This window comes from Marmota marmota, unplaced genomic scaffold (assembly GCF_001458135.2).
Source record: "Marmota marmota marmota unplaced genomic scaffold, marMar, whole genome shotgun sequence".
In the NCBI taxonomy this organism is placed as follows: domain Eukaryota; kingdom Metazoa; phylum Chordata; class Mammalia; order Rodentia; family Sciuridae; genus Marmota; species Marmota marmota.
Window position 1 is genome coordinate 10,331,001 of NW_025999942.1, and position 21,617 is coordinate 10,352,617.

At 31.5% G+C, this 21,617-nt stretch overlaps 1 protein-coding gene across 8 annotated transcripts in view; it reads left to right on the forward strand.

The window, feature by feature from the left end:
* LOC107153225 (tudor domain-containing protein 3) overlaps positions 1–21,617 on the forward strand; it is a 105,383-nt gene that overhangs the window by 26,648 nt on the left and 57,118 nt on the right. For 6 of the 8 annotated variants that reach the window (XM_015498741.2, XM_015498743.2, XM_048801327.1 and 3 more), the window contains 5 exons: positions 1,389–1,460; positions 3,091–3,240; positions 9,160–9,300; positions 9,756–9,912; positions 11,200–11,325. In XM_015498741.2, coding sequence (XP_015354227.1) covers positions 1,389–1,460; positions 3,091–3,240; positions 9,160–9,300; positions 9,756–9,912; positions 11,200–11,325 — 646 coding nt within the window. The remainder of the gene's footprint in view (positions 1–1,388; positions 1,461–3,090; positions 3,241–9,159; positions 9,301–9,755; positions 9,913–11,199; positions 11,326–21,617) is intronic. The other 2 variants (XM_048801326.1, XM_015498744.2) reach the window with 2 other exon arrangements.

The following is a 21,617-nucleotide window of genomic DNA, read 5'->3' on the forward strand; positions in this document are numbered from 1 at the left end:
TTCTTTTTTTTTTTTTTTTTTTTTTTACACACATTGTCCAGATTGCTAGATGTTTATAAAGGGAGATTAAGTTTGGCTCTTGTACCTTCATCAGGCAAGGAAATAGAAATCCTATAAGATGTTTTAAATTATATAATGTCATTGAGAGATGGTATATTACTAGTAACTTACATGAGTTTTTAAAGTTATATATACGTTGCAATGACTTAAAGCTGTTTGCATTATTGTTTTCATAGATCTAAATTAAAATTGAGGAAATGTCCCCTAGATAATTTTATGAATTTCTTGTGTGTTTCTTTTTAAATCAGGTTAATATCTTAAATGTAGTTTGTAAAAAAAATTTGGCTTTCATGTACAGTTTAAATATTTCTTTGTTTAGTAAACTCAATGTTGTGGTGATCATTATTCTTAGTATTCTATATAATTTACCGAAAACATATAGTATTGCTTAATTTAGGAACTCTAGAATATGTTTGAAAGTACACATGGCTTTTTTTTTTTTTTTTAACTTTGACACTCTTTTATAATGTATTTTTATCAGCAATTTCTTTAATGACATTTTAAAATACACCAAAAATGTTTACAGTTGAGATGTGTCAAATAATGACTAGTGCTTAAGATACATGATAATGTCTCAAAAACAAACTGAATAGGAGGAATAGATAGGAAAGATTTCACAATCTGAGAAATTGCTTTGCTAGGAGGATATTTTTTTTCCATTTTCATCATGCATTGTTACTTCTCTAATTCTATGAGAGTTTGGCAAAAAAGCAAACTGAAATTAGTAGTTTTGAAGCTAATTTTTACTAGAGTATAATCAATGATTATTTCTTCAAAGTGTAAATTGTTTTAAGACATTATTAAGAAAATCTTACATTAATTGAAAAAAACATTCATTTTATAAACTATAGTGATCTGATCTCTTTAAATAATTCAAAATCACTTTTGTCAGTATGTTTGCTAATAAATTTTGTCTAAAAACTTCTTTTTGAAGATAATTTGAAATTAATATTTGTTGCCAGTTTATTATCTTTGGCTTTGCTATTTCTTGAAGAGAGCTTGTTTTCTCCCTAGGATAACGTTTTGATAAAATATTTCTGAAAATTTTACATGAATATGTATTTTGGTCAGGGGAAATAAAGAAAGAACCTTTGCCTAGTTACTGAAGTAAGAAATATAATATTTTATTCACTGTGGTAAATAAAGAAAGAACCTTTGCCTAGTTACTGAAGTAAGAAATATAATATTTTATTCACTGTGGTTTAAAATAATTTAGAGAAGGTTTTTTTTCCTTTTTCTTATAAGAATCTACTCAAAGCAGTGGATCCTTGTACATTTTAAATACCTTTTATGTGCATTCTGTTTTATGACTTTTTTTTCCCCCACAGAGCTTATCAAAACATAATAGAAGCAATATTGGAACTGAAGGTGGACCACCACCTTTTGTGCCTTTTGGACAGGTAATGATTTTCATGTCGGCAAATGAATTTAAGTCAGGAAAAAGTGTTTTTCACTTATATGTAATTTGTGCTGAGTTTTTTTTTTTTTGTGAACTATTTATTCAGAGGTTATGGAATTATGTGCAACTACAAAGTTTGAAAATTTAAGGAATTTGCTGTTAATCCAAAGATTGAAACAATTTAAGAGTCATAGCTGAAGAGCAGCTAAGAACTAATTAGGATAAGGAGAAACATTTTTTTGTTGTTGTTATTTTTCAATGGGATATTCAAAAGTAGAAAGACTAAAATATGCCATAATTTTTCAGAAGTCTGCTCTTCTTCCTCACTCTAAATACCCATTTCAGGTAGATTTAATTTTATTGCCAGTTGGCATTCACCCACAGCAGCCCTCATTCTTCTACACAACTGAAAATTTTTCTGTCTACTTTCTATTTTTCAGTCTCCTTTGCTACAAAATACTACCTTAAGGTAGCTCCTCTGCTAGCCAGTATCTTTTGTCTTCCTCATTGTGCTTAGAATCAAATTGCATTCACATCAGTGTCCTCCAGCCTTTCCTGTTTTATCAGTGGCAAATCCAAGGGCAATCCCTGTGACAGCTAGCTCTTCTCATGATATCACCAAAATTTAACTCTTGATAAATCTGCCTTGGATTTGTTCTTTACAAGTGCTGGCTCAGAGTAAATGTGAGCTGAGGACATAAAGTTAGAAAACAGAGACCTACATTTCTATAGTATGGTTTATTTTGTGTGTGTGTGTGTGTGTGTGTGTGTGTGTTTGTTTAATTTGCTATAAAAATGATCTAGTTTATCAGATGAGTAAGATCAGTTGACTGTCATCCTCTTCAAAAACCTCTTCATATAGTGTACTTAGAGTTATTCTTGCATTGTGACTATTTTGAAAATATTTTAAAAATATGTTGATCTTATTCTGTGTTTTGGAACAATGGATAGTCAAGATAAAAGGAAGCATGAAGTCCTAATATATAGTCCATGTTTTTAATATTCTCACAGTGTAATAAAAATCCCCAGAAAGAAAACAAAGTAGAAAGTTTCTAGTAACTTATATTTGAAGATGATAAATGACATATTTGTAAGAATTTACCTGTGAGAAGGTGATAATATGTCTCTTTCATAAATTACAAATAATGAATGTTTGCAGCCTGATTGAGGCAGAGGGTATGTTTTTTTTTGTTTTTGATTTAAAAGTTCAGAAACATGTTAAAATAACTATAACATAATTCTTATATGGATATTGTGGCATAATATGGAAATTGAGCTCTTACTTGCAGAATCAAATTTAACTTTCCTTTTGATTACTATAGACCATGTGAAATCTCAAATTGTTTTAAGCGATTATCCAAAAGTGAAACTTACATTCCTTGCTTCAATATATGCATCCCCTGATTCAGAGGACCACATTTTTGTGTATCTTTAATTTCATTTACTGTTACTTTAATCAATTTACTACTGTTTTCTTAATTTTTTGTAGATTTGTGGGGTGGAATCTTATTTTTGTAGATTCTCAGCTATTGAAATGTATACAAACATTTCTTTTCAAGAGGTATTGCTTTCTAACAAAAAACTTTTAATCTCTTTTGAAATTATTGGATTTCTTTTTACTATTTTACCAGAAGTGTGTATCTCATATCCAAGTGGATACCAGAGAGCTTGATAGAAGAAAGACATTGCAAGTTACAATGCCTGTTAAACCTACAAATGATAATGATGAATTTGAAAAGCAAAGGACTGCCGCTATTGCAGAAGTTGCAAAGAGTAAAGAAGTAAGAAATTAAATAGTCACAAATCTCTCTTATTTCTTATCATTATTTTCTATTTAGATTACTCATGATTGTTATTATCTTTTCACATAAGATATTCAGCAAACCTATGACAATATTCTTGCATATTTCATAAGTAAAAAATGCTTTGTCACCTCATGGGGTCTTAAGATTATACATATTATTCTTATGTTCTTTTTCCAAATCTCCTTGGCAATTGTAATAAATTCTTCTTCCTAGCAAATTACCTTTCTTTTTTTCTTAATTTATATATGACAGAAGAATGCATTACAATTCTTATTACACGTATAGAGCACAATTTTTCATATCTCTGGTTGTATACAAAGTATATTCACGCCAATTTGTGTCTTCATACATGTACTTCGGATAATAATGTCCAGCACATTCCACCATCATTTGTAACCCCATGACCCCTCCCTTCCCCTCCAACCCCTCCCTCTGTCCTATCTAGAGTTCCTCTCATGTTCCCTCTCCCTATCCCACTATGAATCAACCTCCTTATCAGAGAAAACATTTGGTATCTGGTTTTTTGGGATTGGCTAACTTCACTTAGCATTATCTTCTCTAACTTCAACCATTTACCTGCAAATGCCATGATTTTATTCTCTTTTATTGCTGAGTAATATTCCATTGTGTGTATATGCCACATTTTTTTTAATCCACTCATCTATTGAAGGGCATCTAGGTTGGTTCCACAGTTTAGTTATTGAATTGTGCTGCTATAAACATTAATGTGGCTGTGTCCCTGTAGTATGCTGTTTTTAAATCCTTTGGGTATAGACTGAGGAGAGGGATAGCTGGGTCAAATGGTGGTTCCATTCCCAATTTTCCAAGGAATCTCTATCCTGCTTTCCATATTGGCTGCACCAATTTGCAGTCTCACCAGCAATGAGTGTATCTTTTCCCGCACATCCTTGCCAACACTTACTGTTGTTTGTCTTCATAATAATTGCAATTCTGACTGGAGTGAGATGAAATCTTAGAGTGGTTTTGATTTACATTTCTCTAATTGCTAGTGATGATGAACAAGTTTTCATATATTTGTTGATTGACTATATATCATCTTCTGAGAAGTGTCTCTTCAGGTCCTTGGCCCATTTATTGATTGGGTTACTTGTTTTGTTGGGTTATTTGTTTTATTTGTTTTTGAGTTCTTTATATACCCTAGAGATTAGTACTCTATCTGATGTGTGAGGGGTAAAGATTTGCTCCCAAGATATAAGCTCTTTATTCACCTCACAGATTGTTTCTTTTGCTGAGAAGAAACTTTTTAGTTGGAGTCCATCCCATTTACAAAATGAAATTAAACCTCTATCTCTCACCATGCACAAAACTCAAAATGGATCAAGGACTTAGGAATAAAACCAGAGACCCTGTGTCTAATAGAAGAAAAAGTAGGCCCCAATCTCCATCATGTGGGATTAGGCCCCAACTTCCTTAATAAGACTCCTTTGGTGCAAAAATTAAAAGCAAATCATCTTTTTATTTTCCCTTTTGTTTTTCTTCTTAACAGTGTAACAACTGAACCCAACACTTTTTATGTAGCAGAGGGTTTCCTGTTATTGTTTGGGTTAGTTACCATTTTCCCACATAATAGCAGCTTCTGAGGAATAGTAACTTCTGAGGATATGTCAATGGATGAGCATCAAAATTTTTGTTATTTTCTTTCTTAATTTTATTCAATTTGTAGTAAAAGTAATTTTTATCTTTGGGTTATATGTGTTTTTACACACACACACACACACACACACATTCACACTCCATTTTACACTATTGTTAGCCAAAGGTTCTATTTTAATTATTTTGAATTTATTGCTTATTTGGAATGGGTATTTGATTAGTCTTTGATAAGAAATTTAAGTTCTTGAGTTAGTTGCTTAGACTTTTCTTACCGGTGAGTTAGAATAGTTTCCTTTATTCCAAAACCATAATAAAGCTTAGCTAACAATTGCTTTCATCTATTTAATTTCAAATTTTAAGTAGAAGACTTGTTGAAATATAGTTGTTCTTCCTGCAGTGTCTTTCTAATCATCAGTCTAGAGTAGGAGCCAAAACATAAGCTCTGGAATTAGACATTTTGGAAGTATATATCGCTCATAATCTTAAATGGAGCTTTTTGTACCCCAACTCTCATCATCTGTGAAAATCAGGAACAGTAGTATTACCTACTTCATATGGTTACTGTGGGAGTTAAAATTAACAATTTCTAAGACATTTAGAACAGTTGCTACTACTTGGACCAGATCCTGACATTTTGTTGTTCAAAGCTCTAAATAAACATGGCTGTTGCTATTCTTTTTTATGCACTGTTTTCTGAAGTACCTTTTTTAAAAAAATTAACATTTCTTAAATTAATATTTCACTTAATTTATATGAAATATATTTATTTTTTCCAGAAGATATTAAAATTATGGTTGTTTTACAAGAAGATACTAGAAACTAAATAGATGTTCCTTAATGATTATGAGCAACTTTTTTTATACTGGCTCTTTATTGGAGCATAGTTCACATGTTTTTTGTTTGTTTGTTTGTTTGTTTATTTACTTTTTTTTTTTTGAGAGAGAGAGAGAATTTTAATATTTTTTCTTTTTTTCCTGCGGACACAACATCTTTGTTTGTATGTGGTGCTGAGGATCGAACCCGGGCCGCTCGCATGCTAGGCGAGCACGCTACCGCTTAAGCCAAATCCCCAGCCCAGTTCACATGTTTTAATTGCTTCATTTTTTTAGGCCTAATTGATAACATATTTTCTCCACAAATTCTTGGTAATTGATCATATTTTTTAAGAACTAAAACAGACTTCAGAACTTCTTAATTTACATATGAGAGAGTTAGTGGAGGCTTAAAACTAACCAATTAGCAAGTTGCCCAAGGTTACCCAGTAACAGTTCTAGGATTAATATATTCAAAACATAAAATCTGTATCATCAATAATATAAATATATCAAATATGTAAATTACATGCTGCAATTTTAAATATAGTAGAAGATTTGTAGGATGTAGGAGAATTAGCTGTGTAGTTGCTGAAGAAGAGTAATCCAGATAGAGGAGTGGCCATTGCAAAGACTATAAATCAGGGACATGTGTTCAAGGAAAGCAAAGGAGATCATGGAAACAGTGAAGAGATGGGAAGTAAAAGAGACAAGAGAAAAAAAGGAGGTCAGCTTATGTGGCATGCTACAAACTATTGTAAAAACATTAGCCTTCATTCAGAGAGAAATGGGAGCTCTTTGAGGGGTTTGAGCACAATAATAGCATCTACTGACCTACTTTTTAAAAGATTAATTCTGGCTGCTGTGTTCAGACTAGGTTGTAGAAGAGGAGAATTAGAATTAAGTAAGTCACATATTGAAGTACCCAAGGGGAAAAATGACGGTTTAGATGAAGAACATGTGAATATTGTGGTGCCTTTTAGACATGCATGTAGTAATGTTTAATAGACAGTGAGACAGAAGACTATAGTTGAAAACAACTTTGGAATAGATACATGCATTTCAGAGTTACTTTAGGCATGCAGATGATATTTAAAGTCATTGAGCCAAATGAGATCACCAAAGGAATGAGTGTTTATAGAGAATAGAAGAGGGTAAGAGCTCAGTAGCATTTCAGTCTTAGAGTTTGGATGGAAGAAGCTGAATCAGCCAAGCTGTGATCAGTAATGGATAGAAACAAGAGAATGCAGAAAATGTATCATGGAGAAAGGAGTGAGGAACCTGTCAAGGACAAGTGAAAAGTCTTGTGACTAGTGGTGGAGATTTATTCATCCCCTCTACGTTCCTCTTGTTGTAATGAAAACGTGTGGGTTCTTCAATGATTATTTCAGTTTTTTAAGTATAAAATGAAGCAAGACAACAGTAACAATGAGGGGAAAAGGTATTGGAGGATTGAGAAGTGAGGAAAACATTTAAGACAGTGGTTTAAAACGTGAGAACAGATGGGTTAGGGAAATACAGTAAGATTGCTAGGTATCTTTGAGAGCCCCCTTGAACTTCACAGTTATGATGATTCCACATATACCTCACTCACATATTGTGAACAAGATGATGTGGTTCATAAAAGGCAATACCAGTTACATAGTAGGTAATGTTTAAGTTGTGACAGTTCTAGATATTTTTATGTGTTTATCCAATTCTGAAAGTGCTGTTTATCCTATTCCTTAATTCATAAAATGGAAATAAAATAATAAGGAAATGTGTCTAGAAATTGGGGCTATTTCATTGTCAAAAGAAAAAGCACTTTTGGAGTTACAGAACATAAATTCCAGAAGTGTATTTAATTTGGAAGAGGTCAGCCTCCAAACTTTTCAGGTAACTATGTTCTAGATATGATCCAAAATAGTAATTACTATCTGTTATTGAGTGTTTTCCCTGTGCCAGTTACAGAGATAATCACTTCCTATTGATGGTGTCATTTAATCCTCTCAAGGTAGTTTTTCTCATTGCTCTTTTAAGAATGGAAAACCTGAGGCTCAGTGGAAAGCGATTTGCCTGAGGACAGGAGATAATAGGTGACTGAGCAAAGATTAGCATAAGCCTTGTCTAGCTAGTCCAAAGCCTGTGTACTTAACTGTATTAAATCGTCTCCTATCTCTAACCTTTGTATCCCATTAATATAACCTCCTATTATTCTTTGCATTCAAACAAGTAATGGCTATCAAGGTATTTCAGTTGTTTTTTGAAATGCTGTCTCTCCATGTTGCCCAGGCTGGTCTTAAAAAAACTCATTGGTTTAAGTAATTCTTTTGCCTCAGTTTCCCAAGTAGCTAGGATTATAGATATGTGCTACCATAACTGCCTTCAGTTTTGTTGGAATTTCACAACCCAAAAATTGAATAAATCAGTTAATGTTTTTGGTCTTTGAATATATAATTTTAATTTTGATTTGAATTCAACTTAAATATTGTGGGGTAGCAACTACTCAATGGAGATATTTATTAATCTTTTAATGTTCATTTAAAATGATATTTTTGTTTTTCCGGTTCTACTTTTTTATGATTCAAGGTAATTTCCTAGTGTTGCATACATTTATATCTGAAATATTTTATTATTATAATCATTTTAAGTTTAAAATGATCATTAAATTGATCATTATCTCTAATAAAATATCTAATAAAAAGTTTTAACTTACTCAATTTATGCTAAAGCTGTTAGAGCTTTAAAATATTATGTAACCGTATATTTAATTTGCTGTTATATAAGTAGCAGTGTGAATGCTATGCATGAATTTGTATCTTTTTCATAAGTTTTGAAAAGAAAAAAATTGGATTAAAGTTTCAAATTTAATTATAAGTTTTTCAAGTAAGTGAGACAAAATAAGGAATATAGATCTACAAGTTTTTTAAATGTACTTGGTAAGAAATAACATAGGATTAATGTAGATAATAAATTAGTAGTTTTAATACAGTGTTCAAATTTATTTTTGTTTACTTTCTGCCACTATAGAATCATATTCCTAGACCATGGACATAATGTGACCGATTCTTATACAGGTTTAGAATCTTGCTAAGTATAACCTTGCCTTGTAGGTGGATTTAGAAACCAGTTCTAATTTTATCAGTCATAAATTTTATCCTAGAATCATTTGACATCTAATCTTTATAATGCTTATTTTATTTTTCTTTTATATTGTTGTATAGTTAAGTTTATTTCCTTGGAGAGACTGAAAGATTTTAAAACTGTAAATGTTGTGTTGCCTGATTTGTGAGATGAAAAGATGGCTAATACTTGTCTGTGATTTGTGCTGTTTGAAAAGAACAAGCTGTTTCACTTTTCCATGTAAAATATAATTAAGAAACTTTTAATTACTTAATTTCACCAGATTTTTTTAGTAGTGACTTGGGTTTTAAGGCTATTTTTAAATGCTGTTTACTTACACCTCTTTTATGTTTCTCTTATCCTAAAGACCAAGACATTTGGAGGAGGTGGTGGTAGTGCCAGAAGTAATCTCAATATGAGTGCTGTTGGTAACCGAAACAGGGAAGTTTTACAAAAAGAAAAGTCAGCCAAATCAGAGGGGAAACATGAGGGTGTCTACAGAGAACTGGTAAGACTAAAGAATCAACCACAAAATTAATATTTTTTAAAAAATACCCTTGATCTGTCTTTGAGTTTTTAGAAAGGTGCTATATAAATTATATTTCTTTTTTTGATGGAGAACTATCAAAAATTTTTCATTTTTTTACCATAAAAAATATTCACTGAGTAGTTTTCTCTTCATTATATTATTTTCAAACATCTTATTTTAATATAAAATTTTTTTTCTTAGTTTTGCATTTGCAATGGAACTTGCTAAGTTAGCGAGTACTCAAGGCATAATACATTTTATACAGATTCTTCTTGACTATTAGTATGAATAAATAGCAAGTGAATGTTACATTAGTATATTATTTTCCATAAATATGTGATGTAATTTTGAGTTAAACAACAGTAAATAATTAAAAATATATACCTCACTTTATTTACTGACTGTCAGCACAGCTTTCTCTTTACTCCTTATAGGTTGATGAAAAGGCACTGAAGCACATAACAGAAATGGGCTTCAGTAAGGAAGCATCGAGGCAAGCTCTTATGGATAATGGCAACAACTTAGAGGCAGCATTGAATGTACTTCTTAACGGCAATAAACAGAAACCTGTTACGGGTCCACCTCTAAGAGGTATAACTTAACAGGCAATGTGCCAGATATTATTGGTGGCTTTTAGAGTAATATATTTTATCAAAAGAGGCTGAGTTTTATCACTGTGAGGACTGTAATTTTATGTAGCATGGTGAATGGAAGGATTGTGAGCTTGGAACCATAGATATGTTTGCAGGTTATTTTGAGTCTCTCTGTCCTTATATGTCTAATGGTATCTTATTTAATAGGGTTAGTATGAGCAGCAGAGAAAATATGACATTGAGTGACTAGTTCTATTAATTATTTCTAGAACTGTGCCACTTATATAAATGACAACAGTTTATACACCGTTTAAAATTAAGAAGAAAATAAATTTTATTTGGTGGTGTTCTTTAATTATTGCATGGTCAAAGGTATTAGGTAATTTTTCAAGTCTCATTCCTTTATTTTAAAAACAAGGAATTTTACTCAGGTATAAAGAAGAATGAAATTGTCATTTGCTGGTAGATGGATGGAACTGGAGAACATTATGCTAAATAAAATAAGCCATTCTTGGAAAGTCAAGGGTTGAATGTTTTATATGCGGAAGCCAGAGAGAAAAATAATTTTTAAAAGTGGGGAAGTTAGGGTATCTTAGGAAAATAGGAAACCGTAGAGTAGAGGAAGGAAGGGAATCTGGAATTAATAGGGAATGAAATCTACCAAATTTTACTGTGTCCATGTCCAAATTTACCAAAGATAATCCCATATATTTATAATTATATAGGTAACTGTACAAGAATTAAAATATTAATAACAGAAGAGAGATTAGTATAGCAGAGCAAGAGGGAAAGAGAAGGTACTGGGAAATGAGATTGATCAAATTCTATGCATGTTTGAATATAATGATGAATTCTATTATAATTTTTTCTTTTAAAGATAATTTATATAAGCAAATTTAAATTTCTGGATAACTCATTTAGGGGATTAACCCATTAAGTTAAAAGTTCTCAATTCTGTTAACATAATAATTATTTGAAAGTTGCCATAAGTGTTATACTTGTTGTGAGTAATTTTTATAGATGTTCTGTATCTGGGACAATGGAACAAAATTGGTTGAATGTACTATTTAATATAATCATTTAAAAGTTTTCTTATTATTAAAAGAATATACGGAAAAATAATGAAAAGAAATATATGTAACATCCTGCTTGAAATGATTGCTGATTGTATTTTAATGCTTTTTTCTCCTTCCATTTTTCCATATAGAATATATATAAATACACATACACACACACACATACACATGTATATATATGTATGTATGTCTTACTTTTAAATCTTAAGGTAGAGGAAAAGGAAGGGGTCGAATAAGATCTGAAGATGAAGAAGACCTAGGAAATGCAAGGCCATCAGCACCAAGCACATTATTTGATTTCCTGGAATCTAAAATGGGGACTTTGAATGTGGAAGGTAGGCTAACTTAAAGTAGATTCCTTTTTTAAAAATAGATTTTTTTTTTAAAGATAATACTTTATTTAGAATTAAACAAAAATATTTAATAAAGCAGCTGATGATATGAACATCTATTCTGAGTGTTTAGAAATTTATTTAGTGCATTTCCTGGTTGACAAAAGCACAGGAGAAAATTTTATTACATTGTGAAAAAAATAAATGGCATCTTATTTGGCCCTCTAATTGTATGATAAATACTTGTACCAACAACTTCTCTCAACCTTACTCCTATTAGATAGCAGATTTAGCCGTGTAGACAAATTGTTATTTTGGAAAACTATTATTACATATTTTTATGTATTTTATTTTGATTGGGAGATTAGTCTGTCTTCTTTCTCTGCATGTTACATGTTCTGTAAAAATGTTGAGACTGAGAGAATATGCTTTCACAATGTAATGAATTCTAATTATGATATAGTTCAGTGAGTAACATAAATACTCAAGAAAGTAAGTATGTTAAATGTGTATCTTTTTTCGTAAGAGTGGAATATGATAAATATTTTCCAAAGAGTAAGTTTTAAAAATATGATTCCAAAATAATAGGGAAATATCCTTTTAAATGTAGTTTCTCTTTTTGAGTTATATTTTAAATCCAACCAAATAAACTTTGAGGTAATGTGGATTGTTTGTTTGTTTGTTGTTTTTGTTTTACAGATTTGGAGTATTCAAGTTTCATGAAACTAGAAGCTGTTTTGCTAGATTATATAGAAAAATCCACATTGTTTGAAAAGCAAATGTTTAGTATAGAGGAAAACTATAAGCAGTAACATGGAAAAAAAGTATTTTCTTGTTTTTAAAGCATGAAATAGTTTCTGTTGCTGTATAATGAATTACCCCAAAGTCAGCTTTTTAAAAAAATGCAAATTTATTATCATAGTTTATGTGTCAAGGTTATGATCTAGCCTTAGGCCCAAGGTCCTCTTACAGGCTCACTAATTGTTAGCAGAATTCAAAAACTGAATTCTCTTTTGGCTTTCAGAAGACAGCTTTCAGCACCTACAAGCTGTCCCTCAAGTTGTTGCCACATGGATATAACACAGGCAATAGTCATGGTATTTACTTCTGAAAAGCCAGTAGGAGAATCTCTGCTGCTTTTTCACATCTCTCTCACTTCTGACCGTGACTTCTTGATATTCTTGTCCCACTCTCTTTTTATACAATTCTATTCAGATCTTCTTTCCTTTCATCTTCCTGTCCCCCTACACTTCCTTTTGACTGTTACAGTATCTGCTAAATCATAGTGAGTTTAAGATTGATAGTCGTAACTCATCTATGACTTACAATAGTTGTTTTGACTGGCTGGGTTACAAACATGTCAAGCCACAATTGATTCTTATATTTAAAACAACTTCCACTAAGCCCTTATATTTTTTTCCTTTTCTTTTTCTTTTTTTTTTTTTTCATTTACACTAAGGATAAAATCTTTTAAATAAATATCTCTTTGTGCCTTTAGTTTGTGAGTTGTCATCTCCCAAGTTTTCTGGCATATTTATAACCTATATTAATCTTTAGTCTTTTATTTCAAAAGTTTATTTTACAAAATAAGATCTAGTAGTTTTTTGTTTTTATTTTTAATACTTTATAATCAAGCACGATTGAATACTGCTTGGTTTGCTATTTCATTATTTTTAAATATTTGTCTGACCTGGAACTAATTCTGTCAGTAGCTGCTTTTCTGCCCCTTTTATTTTTTAAGATGACATCACATGGAAAAGATTCATGACAACTCACAGAAGTACAAATAGCTGTGCAATAAATTTTTAAGTATATAGATGGAAGGTGGTTATACTTGTAGATGATTTTTTTTTTTAGAGAGAGAGAATTTTTTTTTTTAATATTTATTTTTTAGTTTTCGGTGGACACAACATCTTTGTTTTGTATGTGGTGCTGAGGATCGAACCGGGGCCGCACGCATGCCAGGCGAGCGCGCTACCGCTTGAGCCACATCCCCAGCCCCTGTAGATGATTTTTTTATTCTCTTGGTCTTGTCTTCATGGTTACGATAAAGGTGACAAGATTGATGGGAAAACTTTGCACGTGATTACCCTTAAAGTATCTTTGCCAAGTTTTATTCTGTTACTCTTTTTTTTTTTTTTTTTGCTAACCTACTCATACTACTAATTTACCACATTCTTAGGTAAACTTTAGTTATAGTAAAAAAAAAATAGTTGACACAAGGTACTCAATTGAATTTTCAACACGTTTTAAGATCTCATGGAATTGAAGCCTGAAATATACTGCTAGTTTTATAAAAATTGAATCTCCACTTTTTTTTTCTCAGAATTTGGTCATTGTTCCATAAATCTTATATTCTAAAATTAACTCTTCATTGTTAGTATGAAATGTTGGAGATTTTCTCAGGAAAATTTAGGAAGCTTTTCAGGGCAATTGTCATAATTTTAAATGGTTAAATGCCTTATAAACAGATAATGAAGAGAGTTATGATCTTGTAATTGATATATGTTCATATCATCAACATCATCATTTGCGTCTATTATAGAAATTGACATTATAAAGAAGTATTTGTGATTCAGTGATACATATATGTGAGGATTCAAAATTATTTTTCTAATAAAATTGAAAATTGAACTTTTCTTCTTTGTGTCATATCAGTCCAAACTTTCAGATGATTGTTTAATTTGGGATCCCTAGAAGACACAATTTAGCTTTGTAAGCTTTTACCTAGATGATTGTGTCATATAGGTTGAACATATTTAATTCAAAAGTATAAAATCTGAAATGCTGAAAAATCTGAATCTTTTGAGTGCCAACATAATGCCACAAGTGGAAAATTCTGTATCTGACCTCATGTGACAGGTTACAGTTAAAACGTAGGTGTGATAAAAGTATTGTATAAAATCACTACCCGTGTAATCCCAGTTCTTTCAGAAGCTGAAGCAGGAAGCTTCCAATTTCAAGGCCAGCCTTGACAACTCAAGAAAGACCTTGTCTCAAAATAAAAAGGGTTGGAGATGTAGCTCTGTGATTAAATGCCCTGGTTTCAATTTTCAGTATTTCAATACATGAATAAGTAACTGTAACCTGAATATATAAGGTGTATATGAAACGTAAGATTTTTTAAATTGAGTAAGGTTTTGAGTAGCTTGATAAAATATCACACCATACCTTTCCATCCTATGTAGGAAACACATTATTCCCTTGTCCAATGTGTGCATGGTACCTATGCTAGTCCCTTAGAAGCCATCTCAGTCATCAGATCTGCTGTTGCAGGATCACAGGGCCTGTGTTCAAGTACCACTTATTTTACTTAATAATGGCCCCAAAGTACAAGGGTAGTGACACTGGCAATTTTAATATAGCTTATTGCCAAAGTGTTTTATTATTATTAGTGACTACTGTTAATCTCTTATTGTGACTAATTTATAAATTTAACTTGTATAGGAAAGAACATGGTGTAAATATAGTATTTTCTATGGCATCCACTGAGGATATCGAAACATATCCCCTGTGGATCAGGAGGACTACTGTAGTAGAAAAGAGCACTTCTGAGTTATTTCTTTTCCTTCTGTGGTTTCAAACTTGCCATCTGGTTTATTTTTTGTAATTGAAGTCTGTAAGAAATAACCAACACTTTCCATTGTCCTGACATTTTCATAATTTTTATACCAGGTTTTCTAAAGCATTAACTACCTTAGTTAGGTGATTTCAGTTCCAAGATAGTAAACTAACAGGATGCCAGCTTCCTGTTAGGACATGCCACTAAGTTTGATTGACATTATATTAAGTGATGGTAGTGTTGAGAATAATCCCTGAAAATTGACCTCGTCTAAAATTGTCTTTAAAAAAAAACAAACAAAACATACGAATGAAAAGACTGTGTCCTGCTACTGGTATTTTGCTTTAAAATTTATCATAGTGTATTTGTGTATTTCAACTTTGTAAATACATATAAAAATGTATTTAATAATTTAAGTACCATACTTAATTGCCTAGGAATTTGTGATTTATAAGATACTGATTGTAGGAATCTTAATTATTCTGAATGTATTGTAAATGTTGATATTTTCTTAGACTAGTAATGTATCTAGCACTGATCTATAAATATCTTTAGCATTTACTAGGGGCTACTCCAAAGGATTTAGTTTTACAAAATTAGTCTCTATCAGGTGTCGTGAAAAGAGGCTGTATAGTTTTTTTTTTTTTTTTTTGGTTTTTTTTTTTGCAGTACTTGGTTTGAACTAAATCTTTGAGTTACATCTCCATATCTCCAGCCCCGCCCCCCTTTTTTTTGGAGACAGGATCTTGCTAAACTGCACAGGCTGGCTTTGAATTTAACAATCCTCCTGTCTCAGCCTCCCAAGTTGTTGGAATTACAGGTGTGCACCACCCTGCCTAGCTTATGTAGATTCTTTGTGTTCCTTTCAGCTCACAGTCTTATTAGCATACTATTTGAGACACTCTTAAATTCAAAATGGTCCAGATATACTTTGTTTTGAAGTTTTGAAATTTTCTGGGTAGATGCCATAGCTGATAAAATTGAACACTAGTGACCTGAAGAAGCTTACTATTATAGGAATTGCATATTAAATCCAAATTTTAAGTTGTTTTATTTTATGGCACGTGATATGTAATTAATCTTCTTTGGTATTTAGTTCAGTGAAAGATGGCATATTGCTTGTCTCAGAATATTAGAGTACATGAGCCTATTTTTCATTTTGCCATTCTTCTATTTTCCTCAATTTGTTGTCCATAAATGCTTTCCAAATTGCAGGTATTTTTAAGCATTAGGAAAAGCAAATGAAAAACATTTTCTAGAAACAACAAAAACAAAATTTCAGTTAAAACATCTCTAACATGAAGATATAATATTAGTCCTTTCATAAGGTTTCTATTAATATCTGTTGAATTAATGTATATAACAGAATTTGATACATATTAAATACTCAGTAAACATTGACAATTTATAATTTTATAATTTAGGTATATCTCTAAGGAGATACAAAGAAATTAATTTCCAAAAAATGAAAAGAAAATTTTTGGCACAAAAAATAAGAATTTTTTATTTTGAATCAATTGCATATGAAAAGATGAAAAACAGTTGTATAATTTAGCAAATTTAGAAATGAGCAAGCAATCGAAGGTAAGAAATGTCAAATTTTAGATAAGAAAATGTCTCAACACATTCAAGGAAAAGAGTAAAGATATTCAATAAAAACAAAAATACGAGGAAGGAAGCAATTATCAAATATAAACACAAAATACATATAATCTTTATAAGCAATATGATTAAATAAAGAAGATTAAGATGAAGTTTTCACTGTAATTAGCAATACAGAGATATATATAAAGAATGAAATGATTCCATTAGACATTAATATTTAAAAAATTAAGAGTTAATAGGTATATAGATGTTATGGATAACAATAAAATTTTATACATTAGTGAATTTTAACATATTAAATGAAAACTCTTCGGAGATAAGAATTTATAACATACAAAGCCAAAATTCATATAAAATAATTAGGAAATTATTTGCAACTAATGTCACAACCAACATGGATTAGGACAAAAATTATTTATGTATGAAGTATTAACATATAGTTTGATTTTTGTATATCATATATGATATATTTTAATACCAATTAGGTGTTTATTTCTAGTTCAAATATTTTCACTTTAATATGGAATTATTTTTATAAACATTATTTTCATAGAAATCATTATGGTTTGGGTGTGAGGCATTCCCCAGAAGTTTATGTGTAAGATGATGCAAGAAGGTTCAGCGGAGAAATGATTGGGTTGTAAAAGTCTTAACCCAATCAATGAATTAACCTCCTGATAGGAATTAACTGAGTGGTAACTGAAGTGGTAGCCTGTGGCTGGAGAAAGTGGTTCATTGGGAGTGTGGCTATGGGGTATATATTTTGTTTCTGGAGAGTGGAGTCTCTCTCTCTTTCATCATGTGAGGTGGTTCCCTCTGCCACATTCTTCTGCCATGATGTTCTGCCTCATCTTGAGCCAGTCATCTATGGACTCAGACCTCTGAAATCATGAGCCTTCAAATAAACTTTTCCTCCTCTACAGTTGTTCTGGTCTGGTGAAAAAGCTGACTAATACAGAAATGAATGTCCTTCAAATATTATATAGATTATAGCAAACATCACTCATCAGCTGAGTTATCTTTATATAAATTTCATTGTTATGCTTGAGTACTTTTTGTCTGAGAAAATCAGTCATAAAATGTGTCTTTAAAGAGAAAGAAAAATGCAAATTAACCCTGTTATATAAAAATTCTCTGATTATTTCATAAAGTCCCAGTTGGGATTTTCCTTTGAACTATTTTTTCTTTTATGTTTCTTTTACATTGATAAAAATGCACCAATCAAATGTCATTCAGTTGTAATACAGTTGACTACAACTAAGATATAAATCCAAATTATATTTAATGTTTCTATATGTGTTTTATAATATTTAACAGAGTGCAAAATTGATTTTAAATTAGAAAATTTATTGTCCATTCCTTTAAACATTTACTAAACATAAATTAAAATAATAGTTACAATTTATTGAGCATCTACTCTGGCAGGAACTATGGTAGATGCTTTGCATATTATTAATTCATTTAATCATATGAAATGCAAAATATATATTGTTATTTCCATTTGATAAACAAGCAGGCTTGAAGAAAGAAAATGTAATAAGAACTCAAGAACTGGGATTTGGATCCTGTCTTGTCCTTTTCCCAATTCAAAACTCTTTCTACCATGCTGCATATCTTTTAAGATGTTCAAGCTGTGTATAGCACACCACTGATTGTAGACTTAAAAAAATAGTATGGATAGAGGATAAGCTGGAGAATACCAGTAGATGAAATGCAGTATAAACATTGAGATGTTTGTTTTGAAAGACTAGTAAAGAATAACATTTAATATAGCATGACAGGACTGTGATTGTAGCTCAGTGGTAGAGCACTTGCCTAGCACATGTGAGGCACTAGATTCAATCCTCAGCACCACATAAAAATAAATAAATAAAATAAAGGTATTATGTCCATCTACCAAAAACTAAAAACATTTAAATATATATATATAGCAAGACAGTTTGATTGTATGGGTTTGGGGAGATGGGTTATTGCTCTTCTTGCCTCCCCCACAATATTTTTTAAAAGATTTTATTCTATTTTTATAATACATGGATTATAATGTTTTCTAAAACATTATCATAATAATAAACTAAACACATATTTTACATGTATTTGTTAAAAATGAGAAATAGTCCATGGTTTCTATGAAATAGAAAACATTATCATAATAATAAACTAAACACTTATTTTACATGTATTTGTTAAAAATGAGAAATAGTCCATAGCATTTCTATGCTTTCTAATCTCAGAATCATATAGAATATATTTATAGAGGAAATGATTTTTATAGAGAAACAAACTATATAAATTTTGAACAGATAAAACAAATTTTTAGAGCCAGAGCATTCTGTATAATAATAGTATATGTAATAACTAAAGATATTTTATATAAAAGTCCTGATTTGTGTAACTGAAAAAAATTAGTTGAGAAATTTTGGAAAAAAGTATAAACTGGTTTAAATATAGACATTACAATATTAGTGTTCTGTTTCTGCTTTCATTTAAATTTATATACTAATCAGTTCATATCATCTTTTTGTAATAAATATCTAATGATTTGTTTTTGTTTGATTCTTAGAGGATTTTAGTTATTCTCCTTAGAACAGCTTAGAAGTCAGTAGATAAGCAGGTATAGGGGTACTATGACTTCTTAAGAAATAGTATTCTGGCCCATAAATGAACATTCCTTTGGTATTTCTTTTTAAGAATCTCCTTTATTTTCATTTTTTTGCCTCTTGAAAATGAATTAAAATTTTCACTAGCATAGTTTGGCTTCCTAATTGTAAGAGATTTTTGTCTAGCTATAGTTTAGTGTGACATTTACAAGAACGTGTATGTACAGAATAATACTGAATTTAAGTCATCATACTCATCACCATAGAAAATATTAATCAACTTGGAGGAAAAGATCTCAAAAGTTACATTTAGTTTTTTGTATGTGGCTGATGCTTATTATGGCAGTTTCAGTTGTTCTAATACTTCATCCCTTCAGTTTTTACAAATGTGATAATAAATGATGATGCTTTATATTTACTTATAATTTTAATGCCCTATTTATCAACAGGGAACCTTGCCTCGCTTGCCTATATCCACCATTGTACCATTGAACAGTTGGTATGAAGGAGAGAAGGCATTAATGATAGTAGCATGGGGATGATAGTAAATTAACAGTGTTACATTTAATTTAATAATCCTTATGTTATTTTTTACCCAAGGTATGCTAGAAAGTTGAAAATACACAATTTCAGAAGACTTATATAAGAAAGAAATGTGACTGATGTGCTGAAGTATAGTAGTAGATAGAAGGAAGAAAATAAGGATTTTAGAGCAACAAGAATTAAAATGGGCTCCACAAAGCCATGTCCTCATCTCCTGCATTAAATCTCCTCTCTAGGGGAAAAAAAAAATCATTAGGGGTTGCACACATACTGCTTTTCTCTTGAAGTTGTTAAGAAAACACAGGGAATTAAAAAAAATTTTCCCACAGTATGACAGTAATTATAAAAATCTTTATTTAGCAAAATTGCTTTTTTCTTCATAAAAGCCATGTTTATTCACTCTAGAAAATATTGAAGAGTACTCATTTATCCCTTCCACAATATTATTTGGGGACTTACCAGGAGCCAGTTACTGTGTTGGAAGAGAGATACTGATAAACAAAATAGGTCAGAGATTTTTAAAATGTAGCAAAACAAAGGCTAGAACAGTTCTGGATTGTATGCTGCCCTGCTGGGACTATAGTAGCACAGAAGAAGGGTTTCTGACTCAGTAGTAGGGGTTGGGGAATATGGTTCTGTTAGAAAAGGTAATATCTAACCTGAGACCTGAGGAGAAACTGAAGAGAAGAGGCTTGGGACATGTCCAGGTGCTGTGCGGGCATGGACATGTGTATGTATGCTTGCGCACAGTGTACACAACTAATAAATTGAAAATACTCAGAATAAGACTCATCACTTGCACCACAAAACAAAACTCTGTTGTAGGGTAACTGTTGTTAACTGATGGAGAAAGGCAAAACTGTGGCTAGAAAAACCCTTTCTTTGAAAAGGACGTTACAAATATTAAATTTTTTCTAATTGTAAAAGCATGTTTATGGTATGAAATTTAATATGTTTACAGAAAAGGAAAAGGAGAAGAGTCACCTAAATTACCCAACCAGATGTAGTCCTAGAGCTTTGTCCAACTAGTGCTTCTTTTATCCCTGGCAAAAATAATATTTTTATGGTAATCCTAACCTGAGTTCCAGAATAATGAAGATAACTCATAGTTATTAATGATTTAATGTTAGAAGAATAATGGTGGTTTTGCTTGAAGATAGGTATGTGAGAGGGAGGTTAATAGCTGGGCTTGGAACCTGAATGGATGGTCAGTCTCTGCTCTACCTTGTGCTAGTGGTCTTATGGGGCAGACCGCTCAGAAAACATACCAAGTCCATTTTGTCCTAATGGGAGAGTCTTTATTTAGCCTGCCGGCTGGTGACTGCTCCCCACAGGACCCGTAACTCATAACTGTCTTTGCAAGGAACAGCCTTGAGCCTGAGCATTTCAGGGTCTTTAAAGGCAAAAACCACATCCAGGTTGACATAGCTGCAAACAAGCAGGGGTATAGAAACTGAATTGAGCAGTTAGCAAAACAATGCAGTGGGTACATTGGTATTTCCCACAGGATTTTCCAGGTTGACATAGCATCAAGCAAGCAGAAGGGAAGTGTCACCTAAGTTACCCAACCAGATATAGTCCTAGAGGACTAGTTGTACTAGTTGAGTACAAGTTAGAGAATGGTTACTAATGTCTAGACAATCAATCTCTGACAGAGTCATTGCCCAAGAAAAATGGGAACCAAAGAGAGAACAATTTTACATTGTATAAGAATTGCCATTTTGTGTTGCCAAACATGCTATACTAAGCAACTATTGATAGGTACAGAGGCAGAGTGTTCCCATGGGAGAAGCATTCCTTATATGACATGGAGTCTCAGGGTAAAATGGAGCCTGTATGGTCATTGCCCATATAGCCTGGCCCATAACAGTTTGTGACCTTGGCCAAAGCCTCCTCAACGTCCTTATCTGTAAAATGGGGGTATTATTGTGTCCTAAAGTAAGCCAGCCCTCCCTCCCTCCCTCCCTCCCTTCCTTCCTTCCTTCCTT